This window comes from Scyliorhinus torazame, chromosome 6 (genome assembly GCF_047496885.1).
Source record: "Scyliorhinus torazame isolate Kashiwa2021f chromosome 6, sScyTor2.1, whole genome shotgun sequence".
Taxonomy (NCBI): domain Eukaryota; kingdom Metazoa; phylum Chordata; class Chondrichthyes; order Carcharhiniformes; family Scyliorhinidae; genus Scyliorhinus; species Scyliorhinus torazame.
In genome coordinates, this window is record NC_092712.1 from 178,063,635 (window position 1) to 178,086,779 (window position 23,145).

The 23,145-nt window shown below is 46.3% G+C and overlaps 1 protein-coding gene across 2 annotated transcripts in view; it reads left to right on the plus strand.

The window, feature by feature from the left end:
* Positions 1-23,145, plus strand: part of scin (scinderin) — a 231,649-nt gene that overhangs the window by 78,527 nt on the left and 129,977 nt on the right. For both annotated transcript variants that reach the window (XM_072509136.1, XM_072509137.1), the window contains one exon: positions 869-1,018. In XM_072509136.1, coding sequence (XP_072365237.1) covers positions 869-1,018 — 150 coding nt within the window. The remainder of the gene's footprint in view (positions 1-868; positions 1,019-23,145) is intronic.

Consider the following 23,145-nt stretch of genomic DNA (forward strand, 5'->3'; position numbering starts at 1 on the left):
GATATTTAAGATATTCATCAATACTTAGAGTACCATTTATCTTAAATCCCTGAGGAGAAAACTATTGAGTCTGGGAAGATATCTCTACCCCAATTAACGGGAGAACTATCATTATACTACACATCTATGCCTTTATCTTGAGTGACACTGGAATAAATGTAACAAATATAAAACTCTTACTGTGTGGTTCAATATTTATACCATAAAAAAACTGAAAAAAAACCAGGAAGTATTTTAAGCCCCAGTGCTGGACAATGTCCTTTGCTTTCAGCAACATTCTTCATTTTAGTCAACATCCTTCAAGTAAATGGGATACTGTGAGTTGCAGTCACTACACTCAGTTTCCAAAATTCAGTTGACAAATTATTTAGATCACTCTTAAGGTTGTCCATTGTTACATTGTACTACCTTACAAGTTATCAGTACCTTGCTTAGATGATGTATGGCCAGATCCTGTTTTTTTCGGGGGGAACTGCCTTGTATTGGAGGATATGCCATACTCTATTCTATAGATGGTTAATGTCCTTGAGCACACAGTTATGCCCAGGATACTTTAACTTTTGTCCAGCAGGTAAACTCTGCTTTTAATTTTTAATCTCTACTTCATAGAAGAATCACTATGTCTCCTTATTTATAACTGGATTCTCCCTATTAATAGCTGCATTTCATTTCAACACTATGTTATTTCATACATTTAATTCATGAAATAATCAACAGCCTATGCAAATGTTAGATGATCACTGATTGCTGAGTGTAGTAAAGCTGAAGGAAATTGAGACAATTTGAAGGCAGTGCAGCATTTATTGAAGTAACTGAGAGAACAGCAATGGAAAACATTAGCCTAACATTTTCATAATATGCTCCATAGGTCATTTATCAGTGGTGTGGCTCAAAGTGCAATAAGTACGAGCGTCTAAAGGCTGCCCAGGTCGCTGCAGGCATTCGAGACAATGAAAGAAATGGAAGGGCACAACTTATTGTTACGGATGAAGGCCAGGAGCCAAAAGCTATCATTCAGGTAAGAGCATTATTGATGAGAACTGCAATTCTCTTCTTAGCCAAATGACAGTCATAGAATCTTAATATAACTGTCGCAGCATCAAGACCACAAGTTTATCATTAAGAACTCTATAGTCGGTATCCAAATTTCTAATCCACACCCCATCTCCACTCCCCCCACCCCCCATGAGTTCAGAGTAGAAGCAACATTTGCAACAGCATCATACCATGAACACCTGCTGTCAGCTGCCAAAACGATTGGAATTTGAACATGAGAGATTAGATTATCTGCAATGAAGAAACAAGATGCAGAAATAGAATCTCCTCAATAGAAAAAGGTTTCAACGGGAAGAAATGTTTTTGTGGCTTAGTAGCTAAAATGTAGACAGACCATGGAGAGAGGTCTGCACTTAAGAGGTAAGCAATCTGCAAGCTTGTGTGAAAGCAGAAAGAATATTCAAAGTAAAACCACAGGGTGTTAGTGCTTGATGTTTGATGTATATAAAAAGACACTTGAGGAGGAAATGAGCTGAAATTCTTTGTTTGACAAAGGCTGCTAGGATCATGAAAGTACGGTACTTTATGATCAGAAAAACAAACAAGACATTGGATAATACTAGTAAATAGTGAATGGCAGTGATGTGTTGAAGCAATGTCGATTCAATATAGGAAAGTGGGAATGACAACACATTCTACAGGAACATGTTGTGCTTCTTCAGTAGCAAAACTATGGATGGGATTCTCTGTCCCCACCTGCCCGGTAACCAGAAATTCCAGCCTGAGGTCAATGGATCTTTATATGGTCCGCGACTCACCCGTGGCGATCGTGCGGTGGAAGAATCCAGCCCTATAATTGTTGAAGGTATAACGATGAATTTCTGTTGACACCACAGTGATAATGTTAAACAGGGTGAAATTGCCTGTGCCAATGTCACACACCGAGGTCAATCGAAAAGAAAATTGGGCAGGATGTCTAACAGGCGGCCCAATCACTACTCTCTGTCTTGTGCTCCAGCCCAAATTAATTTCATCTCCAAAGATTTTTATATTTCTTGAAGATCATACCATAATGGAGAATAGATAGACTAAGAAATTATAATGTACACTGATGGTATTCAAAGCAGCTATAATATAGATTAAATTGAATTGGATAGCAGGGCGTCTTAAAATAACATAAGATAAATTCAGATAATTTCAGAGGACTTAACATTATGTGTTGAATTTCAGCACCTTGTGGATTATCCTGCCAGCCCACCTCTGGGAAACTTCCCTGGTAGCGGAGTGCACGGGGATCTGGCCCATTACAGCTCCCCACTATTGTCTTGGCTGCCCCAGCTTCCTAGCCTTCATGCAGGCCATGGAAAATCCTGCCCACCGATTTTGTTTAGGGTTTTCAATAAGCACTGAATGCTTTAGATGATGAAAGTTTAATTCATGAAAGGGGTGGTAGTGGGGTGGGCAGGGGCGGGGGAGGGGGGGGGGGGGGGGTGGGTAGCGCAATGACACCTAATTTCGCATCCTTCACACTCACCACCTCCCCCTCACCACTCAATACTGCTTTTATGGATCCAACCATAAGAATCTGAACATGTTTTCAATGCCTCTGCTTGAAAGAAAGGTTTTATAGAGCTGTGTTTCCTGCTGCACGTTGACCTGGAAATGACCAGAGACCTTGTTAATTCTGTGGACGCGTGTTATGCCTTTGTGCCACTAAATCTTCCCAAACTATCATGGGTCGCAGATGTCACTTTAGACAGTTAGTAATCTGCAAGTGCATCACCATTTTCAAAAAACAATGTGATCATTGTGTTCCTCGGAACCATATAAAAGTTGCGGCACAGAAAGTGGCCATTCAGCCCATTGGTCACCACATTACAGGAAGGACATAATTGCTCCAGAGAGAGTGCAGAGGAGATATACAAGAATGTAGCCGGGGCTTGAAAATTGTAGCTATTGTAGCTCATTGTGTTTGCACAGGCCAAAAAAGAGAGGAAAAAAGAAACTAGCCGCTGATTTTAATCCCACTTTCCAACGGCAGGCCCATAATCTTCGAGCTCTTAGGAGAGTCATTGGACTCGAAACATTAGCTCTTTTCACTCCCTACAGACGCTGCCAGACCTTCTGAGATTTTCCAGCATTTTCTCTTTCATTTCAGATTCCAGCATCCACAGTAATTTGCTTTTATCCATAATCTTGCAGGTTATGCAACTTCAGGTGCATATCCAGGTACCTTTCAAAAGAGTTGAGAATTTCACCCTCAACCCCCAATTCAGGCAGTGAATTCCAGGTGCCCACCACTCTGAGTGAAAAGATTTTTCTTCATATCCCCGATTATCCTACTACTGATCCATTAAATCTGTGCCCCCGGTAATGGACTCCTCAACGAGGCAGAATAGGTCTTTCCTGTCGACCCTATCTGAGCCCGCCATAATTTTGTACACCTCAGTTAGGTCACCCCTCAGCCTCCTCTGTTTTAAGGTAAACCATCCCAGCCTATCCAATCTCTCCTCATAGCTACAATTTTCAAGCCCTGGCTACATTCTTGTAAATCTCCTCTGTATTCTCTCCACAGCAATTATGTCCTTCCTGTAATGTGGTGACCAGAACTGTACACAACATTCCAGCCATGGCCTAACCAGCGTTTTATATTTTACATCCCTGCATGTATTTGATACCTCGTCCAATGAAGGAAAGCATTCCATATACTTTGTTTACCACCTTATCTGCCTGTACTACCATCTTTAGGGACCTGTGGGCATGCAGCCCAAGGTCTCTCACTTCCCCTACTCCTCTCAATATCCTCCCGTTTATTGAGTATTCCCGAGCTTTGCTTGCCCTCCTCAAATGCATCACACCGCTCTGGATTAAATTCCATTTGCCACTTCTATGTCCATTCAGCCAAACCATTGAGTTCTTAGTTTGAGTTCTTCCCCACCTCCCCACCCTTCCCCATAGCGTCTGCCCATGATGCATCCCCCCACCCACCCCCCGGCACATTGACAGTGCCTTCTGGTGCAAGGGGCACTGACAGACGACAATACCAGGCTACCACTGGCATGGGGCAGTGCCAAGGGGGCACTGCCAAGAGGACACATGCTGGGTGTACATGCTGTGGGCACATGCGGGGGAGGGGTTACCATCCTTCATTGCGCCGCATTCCCCTTCTGCGTGTTGGGACTTTCTCCACCAGGGAAGTCCCAATGTCCATGGGGGGCTTAAAATTTACTTTAAGACCGGGCGACCTTTAGAAATGGCACCGTAATCTCAGAATCCCGGATTTGCCACCATGTTTAAGCCCGTCCCTTCAGCTGGCTGTGGGATCCTCCCCAGCATGCTGAAATTACACAGTGTCATTTGATTAGGCAAGAAAAGGTGGCCGTGAAGCCAGTGAGTTTCACACAGCTTTTCACGCCTGATCCAACACTCTGTGCAGTTTTGGGAAGATTGCATCTATGATTATGGTGACAACAGCTATCCTCTTCACAGGGTCTATTTTTGTGTTAGCTGAAAATTTCACATTCATGCTTCCCACAATTCAGTCCAAACCATTCACAGGGCTAAATCGCTGGCTTTGAAAGCAGACCAAGGCAGGCCAGCAGCACGGTTCGATTCCCGTAACAGCCTCCCCGAACAGGCGCCGGAATGTGGCGACTAGGGGCTTTTCACAGTAACTTCATTTGAAGCCTACTTGTGACAATAAGCGATTTTCATTTCATTTCATTTCATTTCAATAGCAACTAAACTCTGTGGAACACCACTGAAAACCTGTTCAAAAAGCGACATTTTTGAGTAAAGAAGAAGAGCATTTTTCAAGTGACAATTTTCAGGATGGCGAGTGCTCAGTGCCTGTCATCTGGAGACTCCCGCCAACTCCAACAGGCACCCTGTTATTTCACGCTCTGACTTCTGACCCCTTGAAAAACTGCTGGCCAATCTGATTGGCTGACAGTTCTTCAGCCCATTCGAGAGGTACTGCAGTTTCGTGTCTGAAATTAAGTTCCAGAAATCCTCTGTGCTGGTAATTACCACCGGACCTGGGGATGGATGTCATGCAAGACGGGGGATCTCATTGTTGGGGGATTAGGCCGGTGTGGGGGGTGTGGGGAGTGAGGATCAGAGGTCTCCTGCCTGTAGGAGAGGTGTCTCCAGTTTGAAGGGGCCTTCCCTCCTGAGATCAAGGTAAGAACATTTTCAGTTTCAAACCTTCAGTCATCGGGCGCCAGCCAGCCTACAAATTGAGGCTGGGTGGGGAAAAGCCCTTATAGATCATCAAGTAGGCACTTAAGGACCTCAGTAGGTGCATGGGCACTCTTCCTGACTGAGGCCCTGTCCGCCCCACTGTAAACTCACGTGTGGGTTGGAGCAGGCAAGACCCTGGAGAGAATCCTGTCCATGCTATTTTCGGCTCCCCACACCTCCGCCTCAGAACCACCGAGTGTGAAGCATAAAATTGCAGCCCAAGTGCTCCCATGTGTTGTCCAGATTGCAAAACTAGGCCCATCATCTGAAGATAATTTGCATTACCGTAATGTGGAGAAGATGCACGGCAGCACCACACAGGTTACCGCTCGTGCAGTTACACCATCACTTTGCCAGGCAAACTATGTGATTGGCTGGTGTGTCACAATATGATTTTGCCAAAGACTTCACTTTGTGCTTCCTCATTTTTTACCTTTCCCTAACCCACCAGCATTAACTAAGGCTTGATTAATATTTAAAAGTAAGTTTAGAAGTTTTATAAGGACTGATGAAATATTTGACCCCATAATCAGTCCCTTACCTGTAAGTGCACATATCCCTTTCAATAGGAACTGCTGGACAGATTTTGTACTATCCCCCTTAGCTTTCTTGCCAGTGTAAGACAAAGCTGTGTTGGGAATCAATTTAAATTATTCAAGTGGGCTGCCCTTTGTCGTGTTGGGTGTTCCGAGGCACAAATGATCCACCACGGCTGTAGATGGTACAACTCTGTTTTATTGTCTTAAACAATAACAACTACGAACTGCTGGCTGAGGTTCGTGCTTCACCAGTTAACCTGTGGACCCAGCCCTATCACTGTCTTGGTGAGGCACTCAGCACATGGTCTATGTCTGAGTGGCACGCTGTGAGCTCTGTGCTCTGAGCTATCTCCTGGTAGAATGAGCGGGAACTGTGGTGTTCACTGTTTTATAGTGCGTGTGCTCTCACTGGTGATTGGCTGCGATGTTGTGTGTGTGTTAGTTGGTCCAACTACCTGTCCATCAGTGTGTGTGTGATTGCACCATGATATGCTAATGTGGATATCATGACACCCTTGTATCAATTAGGCTTCTGTGCTCAATGTACTTCTGAGGCTGTATAAGGCTCTGGTCAGGCCCTATTTGGAGTATTGTGAACTGTTTTGGGTCCAATGTCTAAGGAAGGATGTGCTGGCCTTGGAAAGCGTTCAGAGGAGGTTCACAAGAATGATCCCTGGAATGAAGAGCTTGTCGTATGAGGAACGGTTGAGGAACCTGGGTCTGTACTCATTTGTGTTTAGAAGGATGAAGGGGGATCTTATTGAAACTTACAGAATACTGCGAGGCCTGGATAGAGTAGATGTGGAGAGGATGTTTCCACTTGTAGGAAAAATTAGAATCAGAGAACACAATCTCAGACAAAAGGAGCGACCCTTTAAAACAGATGAGGAGGAATTTCTTTAGCCAGAGGGTGATGAATCTGTGGAACTCTTTGCCACAGCAGGTTGTGGAGGCCAAATCACTGAGTGTCTTTAAGACAGACATAAATAAATTCTTAATTAATAAGAGGATCAGGGGTTATGGGGAGATGGCAGGAAAATGGGGATGAGAAAAATATCAGCCATGATTGAATGGCGGAGCAGATTCGATGGGCTGAGTGGCCTAATTCTGTTCCTATGTCTTATGGCCTTATGGTCTTATAGAAAGACAGGCATAATATCCTGGAAATTATTTGATAGGGATAATTTTCTAACTTTGCTCTTGTGACAAAGAAACTTGCTCATGAAAAATATACTAAACTGGGCAAAAACACACACTAAACTTACCCAGCTAATTTCTGACTTCAAATAATTTGTTACCCATTTGCACCCTCAGCCATGGAGACAGGCAACTCTATTGAGTCACTTAGCCACCAGGCATTTCAAATTGCACAACAATAGAATAGGCCAGTAAAAACAGACCAGGCACCATCTGTGGAGAGAATAAACAAACTAACTTTCCAAGTATCTATCTGTCATCAGAACTGCACCCAAAAATAATGACTTGCCTATAGGTTTAATCTACTCTCACAAAATGCGCAAAGCTTAATTTTAATTGACATTGGATGTGAATTGCCCCTAACATATGCTCTCCTCAAGCTATTTGGTGTGGTTGAAAAGGAACTATTTGATAGGGATATTACAAAGGAACAATGAAAGGGCCTGATTTTATTAGTTTTCATTTACAACTTTTTTCATGCTGTTTTGATAAGGGAATGGGGCAGCAGTGTATCGGTGGAAAGAAAAATAAGCAAACATTAATCTCAAAGTCATGTGATAGTCAACTATAACGGAAGCATTTACAGGAGTTCACCAGAATTGGAAGCCTGTTAAAAGATAAGCAGATATGGAAGAATTCTTATATAATATTAATCTTTATTAGTGTCACAATTAGGCTTATATTAACACTGCAGTGAAGTTACTGTGAAAATCCCTGAGTCACCACACTCCGGCACCTGTTCGGGTACATTGATAGAGAATTCAGAATGTCCAATTCACCCAACAAGCACGTCTTTCAGGACTTATGCGAGCAAACCGGAGCACCCGGAGGAAACCCACACAGACACAGGGAGAAAGTGACCCAAGCTGGGAATCGAACTCGGGTCCCTGGCACTGTGAAGTAACAGTGCTAACCACTGTGTTACCATGCCACACCATAGTTGCCCTCCATCTCACGTAATGAGGCTTCTACCTGCTATGTCTTTGCTCCTACTATGACATGGCTGCATGATTTTCCTCATCTACCTGCTCTGATTCACCAGACTGGTATTATCATACATGAAGACAATGCAAGGGTTAATGAAATGTATACAGACAGCCACTAGAGGGAGCTAGTCCCAGAAGTATATAAGGGATGATGCTAAGCCTTGTGGGCAGGATAGAGAAGGTGGTAGCAGAAGAAGTCAGGAGTTAGCTAGAGATAGACTGAAGGAAGATAGTGAGTGAGAGCAGATAGTCATTTAGACTGGTACTGAGTTTAGATGTAGGTGAGAGTAGTTTATGTATTATATATCGACTGTATATTTCTGTGGGATAAGTGTCGAATCCAGTTAGTAGTATGAAGTAAAGTAGTTTTGTTTGTTAATAAAGCTTGCGGTTTTTTGATCAATACTACACATCAAACCCATCTGGGTATAGTAAAGCAGAGAACAACACATGGTACCAGGTGTTTATCCCAAAAGACTTAGATACAGGTAGATTAGGAAAGACAACATAAACGGAAACGAAGAAAAACAAAGCAATCAAGCCTCTACAACTAAATCCGAGAAGCAAGACCAATCGTAAGATGGAGAGTCAGCAGAAACCAAGGCATCTCAGAATACACTGTGCAAAAACTAGGCTGCCTTTAAGCAGCAGTTTGAAATTTTTCTTTATGCCTCTGCGCTTAAAAATTCCTCAGACCAAAGGAAACTAGCACTTATTAAATTTGGCAGGATCGCTGGCTGCAAAACTGTATCACTTATTCTATTATGAGAATGAGGATGAAAAAACTCAGTTCAATGTGGTCATGAAAAAATTTGATGACTATTGTGGGCTTCCAACAAAGCCAGGAAAACGATGTCAAAAGAAAGAAACAGTGATGCTGGAGGATTCTTTAAAAATGTCCCATGCAAGTGGAGCACTTATAAATAGATGTTCCCAAATGTTGCATCGGGAAAATAAAGTAAAAATTGTCGACTCCGTTGAAACTGTGGCGCAGCTAAACATTCAGCGTACTGGAAGTGAAGACCAGTTTGTGCAAGTGTAGTTGAACAGAAAGCGCGCTTTGGAACACGGACATTTCACTGATGCGCAGTGGAACAAAAGACGAGATTCGGGAGATGACCGTTCTGCGCATGTGCACAATGTTGCGTGTTTGCACTTGAAAAAAGAGCGCATTCCGGACGACGATCGATTTGCGCATGCGCAATGGAAGTGTGCACAAGACGTCATGAACATCATGATGTCTAGATGTTGTGGCCCCACCCACTGAAAAACCGTGCCCGGCGATTGGAAAAACAAGTTTAAATGGCAGAACACTGATTGAATCTCCACCAGCAGCTGAACAAGACTTTTGCAGCAACATTGATTTGGCAGTTTACAGCATGAAAGAAGCAGCTTCTCCACGAACCAAATTTAAAACGTCTCACTGATTATAGAAAGATCCGAAGTGTCAAAGTGAGGATAAAAAGGATGGCAACTTAAATGAAGAAAGTGAAGCCTCACAGGTCACAGAAGAGGATATGTTCTTGATAGAAACAGTCAATGGGATTGCTCTGCTGGATTCTGATGAAGAACCAATCACGCCTCTTGCAAAGATAATGAAAGAGTGTACTATATCACTAAATCTTAGTGGCATAGCAACACGATTCAAGGTTGATAGAGGAGCGTACACAAACATTATCACACAGAAGCATATGCATCAAGCTTATCAAACCCCAATAGTAAAGAAATCTGAGTGTCGACTGGTAGGTTACAATGGGAACACAGTTGTCACAAAAGATTCATGTCGTCTCTTAGGTAGAAATGCCTCTGAACTTCGAGGTGGTGGACGATGGGCAGTCATCGTTAGTGGGTCTGCAAGCTTGTACAGTATTAAATCTTGTTGAAAGAATATACTCAACGAGTCGGTCGACTGACTGAGATGAAGGCCTATCAAGTTTGTTTGCTGAGCCAGAAGAAAAATACTGGGAAAGTCTAGCAAGTTTATTTGATGAGCCGGCAGAAGAAGACTATAAAAGTCTAACCACTGTAGTTCACAGCAAAGACAACAGTGAAGAAAAGGATGATGGGCAACACAAAAAAGACTATGACGGTCTATCCACATTATTTGCGATGAGTGAAGAAGCAACCACTGGTAGCATTCAAGTTGTGCAGGATAAAAGCAAGATTGACAGATCTCAACTGCACTGTACAAAGGCTGATGACAGAAGTGCAACAGTGAACAGATCACTTGAGAGCACAGCAATGATGAACAGCCAACAAAAGATGAAGACTGTGGACAAGTTGACTCCAGGTGAGGAGCACCAAGCGTTCAAACAATGCTCTTGATTTATATGTTTGTAACAATCTCCATTTATCTTAGACAAGAAACAGGAACAAGGGGGAGAGTATGACATGTATAGTCATTGGAAAGGGAATAGAATTATGTATTTATGATTAATTCTGCATGATATAAGAGGGAAAGAAAAATGTCTTCAATAAAGTATAACAATTTTTCTGGTACTGCCAGGGGGCCCAGCTGGCACCAGCAGCACCAGGATACCATCCTTCTCAAAGGGCACACAGCTCCGGGACTCTGATACCCTGGGAGTGCCATTCCATCTGGTCCCTGTTTGTGTGGACCAATGCTGAACAGCGCTCGCCTGTAATCTCCGAGAAGAATCCCAAAACCTCAAGTACCTCAGGAATCTACACATTAGAATGAGACTAGCTGTCTGGCTCCAATAAGCAGATTTGCCAAAAATGAGCCCCTACACAATGGGCGGGATTTACATCACAAAGTCTTGTAAGATCGCGTTGGATCTCGCGAGGAGTTGCGAACCGGTGGATCCCAGGAGCGGGGTCGCCCGGCTTTTATCAGCCACGCTGCGGCACGGTAGCTGATTTTCGGACACAGCATGTCCACTATCTCCTGAAGCACCATTCTCAGGGATGTACAGCTGGTGATTGCAAACATGATGGGCGAGATTCTCCCCTAACCAGCGGGGCGGGTTGTACCGGCGCCGAGGAATGGCGTGAACAACTCCGGTGTCAGGCTGCCCAGAAGGTGCTGAATTCTTCGGGGATTGCGGGGTTTGCGGCGTGGCTGGCGGCGAAGGGCTTGGCGCCGCTCCAACCGGCGCCGGAGGGCTTAGCGCCGCGCCAACTGGCACCGAAGGGCCTTCGTCGGCAGTCACGAGTTGGCACATGCGCGGGAGCGCCAGCTTGTGCTGGTGGCATCCCAGCGCATGCGCAGGGGGTTCTTCTCCACGCCGGCCATGGCGGACCGTTACACTGACCGGCGCAGAGGGAAAGAGTGCCCCCACGGCACAGGCCCGCCCGCGGATCAGTGGGCCCCGATCACGGGCCAGGCCACCGCATCCCCCCGAAGACTCCACAGGCCGCCCGCAGAGCCAGGTCCCGCCGGTACGGATCTGGTGTAATATACGACGGCGGGACCTGCCGAAGGTGGGCGGCCACTCGGCCCATCGCGGCCGGAGAATCGCTGGGGGGGGCCGCTGTCAACGGCACGGCGTGATTCCCGGCGACGCCGAAAAACTGGCGGCCGTGTGGCGGGGCGGGATTCACGTCACCCCCCGGTGATTCTCCGGCCTGGCGGATGATCGGAGAATCCTGCCCAGAATATCTGCAAAATCGAGGGAAGGTGTGTTGGCCAATGATGGAGACGGCAGCCCTCAGGTCAATCTCCATTACCAGAGAGTGACTACTGACTTGAAGTCTAATCTGAAGCGGTGTCACTTTAGGGGCTGTGATGTAATTCAGCTACATCAGGTCGTCCTCCTCGGGCAGGGCCACATGCAAGGCTGTGTCTCGGGGTGACCTTGTCGTCTTCCCAGGGGGGTGTGTTCTTTGTCTGTGACCACAAGCATGGTAATGCCACTGGTACGCCCTCTCACCTTCCGGGGAGGTGTCACGCTGCTCTGTGGTGGCCCTTGATTATTGAGTCTGGACGCAACATTGTGTACTTGGTTGCTGCTTTGGAAGCGATCTGGTCATGTGAGCATTACACTGAGAGGGTGCTGCACTCCTGTACATGGTCATCCAACGCTATGGATGCTGTGGTCAATGGAACCCTGGAGCTGCTGAAACCGCTTCTCAGTATTCTCATGTGATATGGCTAGTTCAATGGCTCTTTTCAGGTGTCTAATGTTGGTTCTGCCAACAACTTCCTCGGAGTTGCCACGTTGTTAATCCCGCTCACCAAATGGTCCCTTAACATCTCGGAAAGGGAAGGACCGAAATCACAATGATTTGCCAGCCTTTGGAGCTGTGTCAGAATGCCTGTTGCTGATTCCTCCAGAATCCACATAGCTGTGTTAAACTGATACCTTTGCACTGCCACAGACAGTCAACGAAGGTTAGAATCGAACCTGGGTCCCTGGCGCTGTGAGGCAGCAGTGCTAACCACTGTGCCACCATGGTGCCGGGAAAGCTATACAATATTGTTTTGCCAATGTGGGATCCCCCTGAGTCCACATACAGATCAGCGCGGCCACAATGGATAGAGTGCACATGAGGTTCAGCATAATGCATCAAAGGCTGCTTGCTACATAGATCCTTTTAAGTGCGAAAACTGTTGTTATCATACAGTCCTTTGGCAATGTGAACATAAACAGAAAAAATTATATTGCCTCAGGTGTTAATACTTTCATGTACACACATCTGCTCTCATCATTTTGAATGTGGTGAGAAAATAGTACGGTGATTAGTCTTCCCTTTGCCTGTATTTAATGAAAGGGTCCAGGTATCTTTACAAGCCTGATGTACACAAAATACCTGGCACTCAAAGAATTGTTCTGTCAGGAAATAAATTATTTCCCTTCCTAATAGCACTGTGGGTGTTCCTACAATACAACGGGTGCGATTTAACAGAAACATTTCTAAGTTCATTTTGGGCACAATTGGTGGGGTGTTTCTCGATGGTGCGTTGATGAGATCGTGGCCCGCCTTTAATGACACTTAGTGCCAGAAATGAGCCCCCACGAGTTTCTTGCTATTACTGGATGTCTCGCCATCTGATTCGCCAGGCTCACGCCTCGGCATCTCACCACTAACAAGGAAGAGCTGCTTTTAAATGCTTCCGCAGCGCTCATTCCCAGTCAACACACATGATGGCAGCGCGCAGACCTGCTCCTCACTTTGGCGATGCAGACCTCACAAAGCTTCTTCATGCCATTGATGCGAGGTGGGATACCCTGTACCCCTGAGGGCATTGGAGGCCAAGCAGCAGGGCCCCCAATACCATCTGGGAGGCAGTGGCAGTGACTGTCAGTGCAGGCAGCATGACCAGGAGGGCTGCCGTCCAATGTCAGTAGAAGATCAACAACTTCCACAGAACTGCAAGGGTGAGTTACCACCTCTCTCCTGGCATCAGTTCCATCAGCCACCTCTCAAATGTGCAACCCCCTCCCCCCAACAAATCGTTGACACCTCGCACCCTCCCCACCTCTGATCTTCGTGCTTGCTCCTCAGAACCCACTGGCACCCACCAGAACAACCCCTTCATGACAATGTGCGGTGCCCACACATGCCACCTCTTATAGACTCCTCTAACCCATCAAGCATGCAGCCCACAATGCCCTCTCTTTGTCCCTGCAGGTGATGATAGCCCATAATAGGTGGGAAAGGGACAAATGGGGGACTGAGTCCCAGAGATCCCCTATGAGGAAGTGGCCCTGGAAATCCAAGGGTTGACCGAGTTATTTGTAGAGCGGGGGAGGTTTTGGAAGGTGCAGGGAATGGGGGGGAAGAGGGTTGGGGGGGGTAGTGGAGAGATGCGGGGGAAGGAGGGACCGGGGACGGGGAGGTGTTGAGTTGACGGCCAAAGCTTCGGTCTATGAGAATCGGGTGAGACTGAATGCCTCCATGGTCCTGCGAGCATGTCAGACCCTTGCCGCCGCCTCTCCTCCATCTTTCAGCTCCTCCTGTGGGTCCTCTCCGAACTCGTTCCTCCATCCCCTTCAGTCCACCTCCTCCTGAGATGAGGCCACATGTCCCTCCACCTCCTCCTCCTCCAGCATGTCACCCCATGCCAGATTGTGGAGGGCACAGCAGACCACCAAAAAGTAGGAGACCCTCTGTGGGGCTGCACTGCAGTGCACAACCAGAGCCATCCAGGAATCGGAACCACATTTGGAACAGCCCAATGCACTGCTCAATGGCAGCACAGGTGGCAATATGGATCTCGTTATATCGTGTCTCAGTCTCAGTCTCCAACTTCTGCACTGGCGCCATTAGCCAGGACCTCAGGGTGTACCCCTAATTCCCCAAGAGTCAACCCGTCATCCTGGGGTGGTCCACGAAGACGCCATGTGTCCCAAGGTCTAGCTGTCATGCATGCTCCTTGGGAAGCGTGCACACATGTGAATGATCTGGAGCCGGCAGTTGTGCACAAATTGAACTTTGAGGGAGTGGAACCCCTACATGTTAATTTGATTTGATTTATTGTCACATGTACCGAAGTACAGTAAAAAGTATTTTTCTGCAGCCAAGGGAACGTACACAGTACGTACATAATAGGCAAAAAAGGGCACTCCCTTTTGAAGGGCATTCCCTGATGCCCTGGTGTGTGCAAAGCGACATGCCCCCTGAACCTGGCGCATCCTGGTGATGGGGGTGAATCCTGCAGCCCAGACGTCTTATTGAGTCTGGTCGAGCTCAAAGTTGATAAAAGTCTAATGCCTGGGCATACAGGGCATCCGTGACTTGTGTGCTGCAGCTTGTGATTTGCTGCACAATCCCTGCCCGGGCTCTGGAATGATTTGGGTGCATCGAGTTTGAAGGCTGCGGTGACATTCATGGCCACCAGAAGTGGGTGTCCTCTTCCACAGGGTTCCAAGTCCACTTCTTTGTTTCTTTCTTTGCTGAGACGCAGTCTCCTGCGGCACAAGCTGCCAGTCATCTCCTTGAAAGACCAACAATTAGGCCATCGCTGGCGTCCTCCTTGGTCTGTGGGCAGCCGTGTCTGCAGGGTGTGCGGCTGGCCCCTGCACATGTGGTGCCACCTCCTGTTTGCATTATGCTGCTGGATTCTCCAACATCTGGCTGACTGGGTGGCCACAAGCACCACAAGGACAGCCTCTGTGAAACCGACAATACCAGCCATATTGTTATATCTGTAAGGAATTGGAAAAGGAGACCAACAATCAGTTCGGGCTTCCACCCCGGGACCCTCAAATCCCCCAAGCCTCCACCAAACTTAGATGTCCCGCCTTCTCTCAGATTGCCATCCACCAAGCCAGTTGAACTGGAAAACCTTGTTCTGCACACTCACCCCCGGCCATAGCAGGAGCCCCTAGACCCCAGACCCCTGCCGGGGACATTAGGGAGACCATGCTCAGGTGCCCTCCTCTGATTCACACACTTACTCTATGGTCATGAGGATTATCCCCAAAGCTGAAGCTCAGCGCTTGAGTGTTTGATTGTTGGCTGCTGCCTCTTTGGTGCTGATGTTTCCAAAGTTCAGGCAAACTGTTAAGGCTTCAAAGATTGATTGAAATATGATGCAATAGTCATCATCTGAGACATGGCACGTGTGCCCACGAGAAGCAAGTGCTCTCACAACTAACAGGGCCAATTCCTCAATAGCAATAAACTTCAGCTGTGAAGCTAGAGGCTGCTCACAGTCAAAGGGAATTAAAGTGGCTTTAATGCGGACACGGGGAGTCCACACCAAGTAAAATAAGAACAGCATTTTCATTACACAAGTGATATATGTGGGGCTGGTGTCTCCGCCATCGGGATGCTCTGTTTTGCCAGCAGCCCGAGGGTTTCCCGACGGCGTGGGGCTTCCCCACAATGGGAAACCCCATTGACCAGACGGCGAAATGGAGCATCCCACTGGCGCGCTGAACCAGAAATCTGGCATGGCGGGATAGAGAATCCACCCAGACTTTTTTAAATTTAGAGAACCCAATTATTTTTTTTCCATTTAAAAGGCAATTCCAATCTACCTAACCAACACGTCTTTGGGTTGTGGTGGTGAGACCTAGGAAAACACAGGGAGAATGTGACAAACGATATATATACCTTAGACCCCTACCTGGTTCCTGCTTGATTGGTGACTTACTGGCCAACCTTATATACAATGAGTAATTGAGATACCCCACCCCTAATGGGGAAGGTCGTACTCCGCAAGGAGCATGGGGAAGACAAGCTCTCGTAGCTTTTATATGGGATATTACAGTGACCTTCAGCATATAACCAAGAGCAGGGCTCTGTCCTGGAAGTGTTTGGTGGGATAGACAGGCAGCAGCTCCACAATATTTAAAGATGGCTTGAAGGCCTCACAGACAAAAATCCTGTCATATCCCCTCCCCTGGACCAGGGGCGACCCCAACCTGGAACGCTTCAGCCCCCCAACCAAGCCTACCCTCCTTGAGGGCCCCCACCCCCAGGCCCCACCAGTCCCTCCCTCTACACTCCCCCCCCTCCCTCCCTGAACACTGGGACAGCAGCTCCCGTGCCCTTGAGCTGCATGGAAAAATGGAAATGACTACTTACCTCATCAGTTTCCCTCAGCTGTCATTGCGTCAACTTCACATTTTTAAAAAGGAGTACTAAATGACGCCCATGTGATTTCTCGCTGGGGAGCCAGTTAATTCCCGGAAGCCATTACATTCGACTGCAATCACGCTGATTTGATGGAAATTAATGCAAATGAGGGTTAATGATATACTTGCCATATTTGGGCATGATCTGGAACTCGGCATCGGGAGAGGGCTGGTTAGATGCAAAACGATTCGCACCTGGCACGAGTCGCGATTTTAGTCTTTCCTGCTATTTAACTGGTGTGCCAGACCGCGCCAGGAGCAACGTAGTGGTTAAATCATGCCCAAGGACTGCAGCAGTTCAAGAAGGCAGCTCATTATTACCTTTTCAAGAAGGAAATTAGGGATGGGTAGTAAATGCTAGCCTAACTATGGCGGCATGGTGGCAAAGTGGTTCGCACGATTGCCTCACAGCACCATAGACCCGGGTTCAATTATGGCCGTGGGTGACTGTGCGGAGTGTGCACTTTCTCCCCATGTCTGTGTGGGTTTCCGCCGGGTGCTCCGGTTTCCTCCCACAGTCCAAGGAGTGCAGCTTCGGTGGTTTAGCCACGCTAAATTTTCCCTTAATGTCCAAAGATGCCTAAGTTATGTGGGGTTACGGGTATAGGGCAGGGAAGAAGACCTAGGTAGGGTGCTCTTTGAGAGGGTCGGTGCAGACTCAATGGGCCAAATGGCCTCCTTCTGCATGGTAGGAATTCTATGGTTCTCACCAAAGACAGCCACATCTCATGAAAAACAAATTTCAAAAAATTTTTGAAAGCCTATCCGGTGCTTTGGTAGAAAGTTTGTTTTTTTCAAAGCTTCCTGAAGATTATGGCTTTGTATCTAAACATGTATTCACTTGGGCCTAAGCCAACACAGCCTTTGAAACCTGACAAGAATAATCCCTCATTCGTATTAAAGGATCTGTTGGAGCCACAATGATTGTTTGTTTTTTTAGAGTAAACACATATAATTTGATCCTCAACATTACTCATCAATTTTAAAGCCTTCCTCATCTTTTATTGTTCTGTTCTGGTGACAGGTGACACCTGAAACTTTAATCAGTGTTTACCCACCACAGATGTTAACTGATTGGCTGTGCATTTCTAACTTTTTCTGTTTAATGCTTCAGGCTTCTCCCATAGCAGCTTGTATATTTGATTTTTTTTGTACAATTAACCCAAAATATAAATACTAAATATCTAACAGTGCTCTCGCCATTCAAACTGGGAGAAAATAACATTTTTTTCCCAAACAACACTGACAACTTGCACCTTTCAACCATCCATTTTGTGACTTGGTGGTTTTATTCATGTCAATGAGAATCTAGCAGCCAATTGTGAAATAATTCCAATAATTATCTTTATGTTTCTTGACAGCAGGAGAACTACTGAAAAAAAATTAATGTTGAAAATATTAATCCATTTTTGGTGAAAGTATTTGAATGGCAATAGAGGAAAACTAATATTCACAATAAGATGCCACAAAAGGCACATGTGTTACTGTGGAGTAGCAACACAGGACACGTATGCACATTCATCAAACCATATCATTTGTAATAAATTAAAGAGAGTCAGGTTTGTTGAATATGTATTTAAACATGGACAAGCAAAGAATCAGACCACCAGGAACTAGCACCAGCTAGTACAGGTATTGAACCCACTCTGGTGACGTCATTCTGTACAACAACATAGCCATCTAGACAGCTATGCTAACGGATACCCCAAGACTGCTCAAATATCAGTTGGAAAGGAAAAGTGATCTGAAACAGTTTAGAGAAGTGTTCGAAAGCACCTATTTTGGCATTACAATGATTCTTAAATAAACAGCTGCCTAAACTCCCAGTCCCCAGTGAACCTGGTTGCCTGGTTACCAGGTGTAGTTTATTGTTGGAAATTCTTTCTGCCTCTATTTCTGTATTTCATTGAAAGCTCTTTTCAATAAAGAGGAGATATACGCCAGTGCAGTTCACAAGGTTTAGTGATGTTCAGAATTATCTTCGTAGAATTTCACTGTCACTGCACTCCATCCATACCTGTTTTTCAAGAAAAGGCTGACTAACACTGACTTCAGTAATGCTTGATTTGACCTGGACCAAAAGAAAATCCTTTTACAATATGATTCTGTAGCTATTGCTGCAGAAGTTGATCATCAATGGCTTTTAGCCACTTAAATGGTCAGTGTCGTGTTGTTCACCCTGGGGTAACACGGATTGCACACGATGCAATTAACTGATCAAGCATACACCAAACAAAGGCGTTGGTTCAATATAAGATTTATTGAACCGTTAACAGTTCTCCTACTTGAGTTCAACTCTCTTGCTAATCTAACTGTAGTAACTCAACTAACTAACCAGTCTGCTCTAATCCATGCGGTGGGTGTGATGCTTCCCTGATCTGCTCCTGTCTCTCTGAGTGTCACCTATGGAAAGAGAAAGAGCATGTGTGCCCTGTCCTTTTATCTGGGTAGCCTCCTTGTGGCAGTGTCACCTCTGTGTGTGTCTTGACTGCCCATTGGTCGTGTCCTATCTGACGGACCTATTGGTTGAATGTCTGTGTGTCATGATGTCTCTGGTGCTCCCTCTAGTGTTTATCTAGTCTAAGTGTATTTACATTAACCCCTTACGTATTTACAGTGTCCTAGTGTATCTACATTAACCCCTTGTGTATTTATGGTGATGCATATCACCACATCCCCCTTTTTTCATGTTACATATTTTCTGTACATGATGAAAGAAAATTGAACAACATTGATACACAAATGACGATATGTACAAATCACGATGACAGTGATTATCATACAATAAGTCCAAATAATATGTATGAGTCCAAAATTCATTAATTATTATGGTTGAGTGGCTTTCTTGTTTGGTTGGTGAAGTTGTGATGTTGATGGTGGCATTGCTCTGTAAACGCCGTCAGTGTCCCTGTGCGTAAGGAACCAAGAAGTGGTCAAATCACTTTGTTGTCTGATTTGGACTCTGTTTTTCTTTCGATGCTTGTGGTAGCGATGCACGCAATCTGTGTCGTCCTGCCATGGTATGTCATTGTACTGAGCTGAGCAGTAACAGTGTCCCGCATTGGCAGAGTTGTACCATGTCGTACCAGTCATAGTTCCATTGTTGTTTTTGTCGTGCTTGTTGTCGATGTTGTTGCCGTTGGTACGCTTCTTGTTACTGTCTTTGATGTGGTTTTCATAGGTTGTGTTGCTGTGTTGGTTGGTTTTGTTGCCGTGTTTGCTGCGTTCAAGGACCACACTCTGTGGATAATACGAGTCCTTCACACAGTTACTCGTGTTAGCGTCCTTTGTGGAATCTGCTGTTTCCTTGAGCGTGCCGTCATTAAGTCCTCAGCGTTCCCCGTCTGGAATCATGTCCGGCTTACTTGAATCAGCTTTGGCTTGTCGATGCTCCCCGTCTGGAGTCATTTCATTCTTGACTGCATTTGCTTGTGGAGGGGCTCGAGCGGATGAGTGTGAATTAACGTGGTGTCACCGGAGTCACCAGTAGTCTCACTGTGATTGTCTTCTGTAACCTGTTTTAGGAGCCGCTCCCTCGCCTCCTGTGACGATCCCATCCTCTTATCCTCTGCAACCACCTGACTGCGGTGAGGTTCCAACTCATGCAGCTTTTCATACAGCACCACAGCTTCTTGCTTCACCTGGGAATGTGCTACCTCAGCCCCCAGGGGTTCCTTATTCGTGTTTAATATATCCAGCTCTTGCTGTCGAGCATCCAATTCCTGCAACAAACGTTCCTTAATTGCTTTCATTTTCATATACCTGGCTTGTTTGTCTTCTGCCATGTTTTTGATGATGGTATCTGCCGCTTGCGTTTCTCGTTCACTTGAGCTGGTAGACTGTCAGAGTCTTCTTCTGGTGGCTCAAATACTGTGGGTGGACTGTCATGGTCTTTCTGTTGTTCACTTGGGCGTAGTAGACTTGCATTGTCTGCGGCTGGTTGCTCAGTTAGTGTTGCTAGGCCTTCATGGTCTTGTGCATGCAAGGACTGCGCTCTGGGGTCTTGCATTGCTTCTATCGTGGAGTCTGTCACCGAGTTCACTGTGGAGGCTTGTGTCACACTGTCTGTGGAGTCTTGCAGCGTTCCCTGCCCTGTGTTGAATCGTGCATTGGTCTCGCTGTGGCGTCATCTTCTTCTTGGGTATTGCTGTCATCCAATGTATCGACGATCTGCCATGGCACCATGGTATTGGATTCATCTACCATGAGAAGAGTAGTGTTGAGCTTTTCAACCGTGTTGCTGATGCTGTGATCAGCATATCCGAATATTGTTCGATAGACAAATCATCGCTTTTTGTTTCGGCGTTGTGATCATTCTCTTCATGTTCAATGAACAAATCATCTTGTGTGGAGGCTGGGACCCTTCGTGGTGCGTGGACCACTCGCTGTTTGTTGTCGTCAGCCGCAGCATAATCCTGCACTCACGAGTCGGGATGTCATATATGCTGGGCTGAAGATTCCCCAATCCGAAGAACTCATCGTCGGTGTCTTCACGGTACAACACCTCGAGTTGTGGTTCGGATTTGGTACTGGGGTAGCCATCTCCCAAGATGAAATCTTCGTCTGAGTCGGTGTCTTCAAAGACCATATCATCTGCTAGGGCGGTGCTTACTGTGTGTTGCAGGGTTCTGCGGAGGTTACTTTCAGCTACTGGTCGAAATTCAGGCAGTGTGCTGTCGTTCCAGGTAAAAGAAAGGTGTTTTACGGGTTAAAATTTTTTTTTTCCTGTTTTGGGATATTTCCCCTTTAAGTGGGCATGGTCCGGGGCCTCTGACGTCACAACGCTAGCGACGTGGAGCGTAGTAAGCGATTGCGCATGCGCAGATCGCTGTTCCTTTACTTGGTGCCCTTTTTGCAACAGCGCAATCGCGGCTTCTCGCGCATGCGCAAATGAACCTTTCTGTTCCGTGCGCTCTTTGTGCAACTGCGCAAGTGTGGCTCCTTTTCCAAGATGGCTGCAAATCAAAATTGCTTTTCTTGCATTTGCAGGCCTACCTTCGCCTCGTGGTCTGGATTGGCGCCTCTTTCACTGTTTTTTCTTGTGTCTTTCTCGCAGAATTGTTCAAATTTGTCCAGGACTGCCTGGAAGTCGCTCTTGTTTTGCCCCTTTGAGTATGTGAAGGTCTCGTAGATTTCTGCTGCTTTTTCACCCGCGATGGTGAGTAGAAGCTTTATTTTCTCTGCATGCGCCACGCCATCTAGGTCGGACGCTACTAGGTAGATCTCGAATCTCTGCCTGAACGCACGCCAGTTTTCACTGAGATTGCCTTGGTACCTGAGCTGTTGTGGAACCGGAATCTCGAACATCTTGCCTGGGTGCTGTTGCTGGTTGTCACGGATTTGTTTAGTTGAACTATAGGGGTTAACAAGCACTCCTGGTATCATGTTGTGTTGTTCACCCTGGGGTAACACAAATTGCACACAATGAAATTAACTGATCAAGCATACACCAAACGAAGGCATTGGTTCAATATAAGATTTATTGAACCGTTAACAGTTCTCCTACTTGAGTTTGACTCTCTTGCTAATCTAACTATAGTAACTCAACTAACTAACCAGTCTGCTCTAATCCATGCAGCGTGATGCTTCCCTGATCTGCTCCTGTCTCTCTGAGTGTCGCCTATGGAAAAAGAAACAGCATGTGCGCCCTGTCCTTTTATATGGGTAGCCCCCTTGTGGTAGTGTCACCTCTGTGTGTGTCTTGACTGCCCATTGGTCGTGTCCTATCTTACTGACCTATTGAATGTCTGTGTGTCATAATGTCTCTGGTGCTCCCCCTAGTGTTTATCTAGTCTAAGTGTATTTACATTAACCCCTTGTGTATTTACAGTGTCCTAGTGTATCTGCATTAACCCCTTGTGTATTTACAGTGATGTATATCACCACAGTCAGTTGTTTTCTCTATTTGCACTCACTCTTTTAGAGGAGCGGAGGCCACTTCTGGGAAACCACGTCAGGACGCTGCTTACTAGTGGTTTACACAAACATGGACCAGGTATAATGGCACCTAGGGGGTGGGGGTGGTGTTCACTCAGGCCATTAGAGACCCCTGGGTGGTCGGGCTCTGGGCTGGGTGGTACCCTCGCACTCCCGCCAACACCTGGGCACCTTGGCACTGCCGGCCTGGCACCTAGAGTGCCTTGGTGCCAGGTTGCCCATGCCAGGGATCGGGTCCGGGGGGCCTTACCCTTAGGAGGTGAGGTACAGGGGCGCATGGACCCTGTAAGAGGTAAGTTCATGCATTGGGAGGTCGGGAGGCTGCAGCGGGGCAGCTGAAGAGGGCCTAAAGGTCGGGTGCCATTTAAAAATGGATAGATGCGGGCAGGTTGTTTCCACTGGCGGGTGAAAGCAGAACTAGGGGGCATAGCGTCAAAATAAGGGGAAGTAGATTTGACGCTATGCCCCCTAGTTCTGCTTTCATCTGTGTAGGAAATTATGTAAGTGTGGCCTCGGTGAGGCATTCCTTGCTGAGGCTAAAAATTACTGCAAAATGCTGTGTGCCGAGAAACACACTGCCACGCGGCTGAAACAGGGCTCTGTTTCTGTCTCATTAAATTGCGCCCTTAGTTTCCCAAAAAGAGATTTCTGGCATTTTTTTAAAAATCATTTACGGGATGTGGGCGCCGCTGGTTAGAC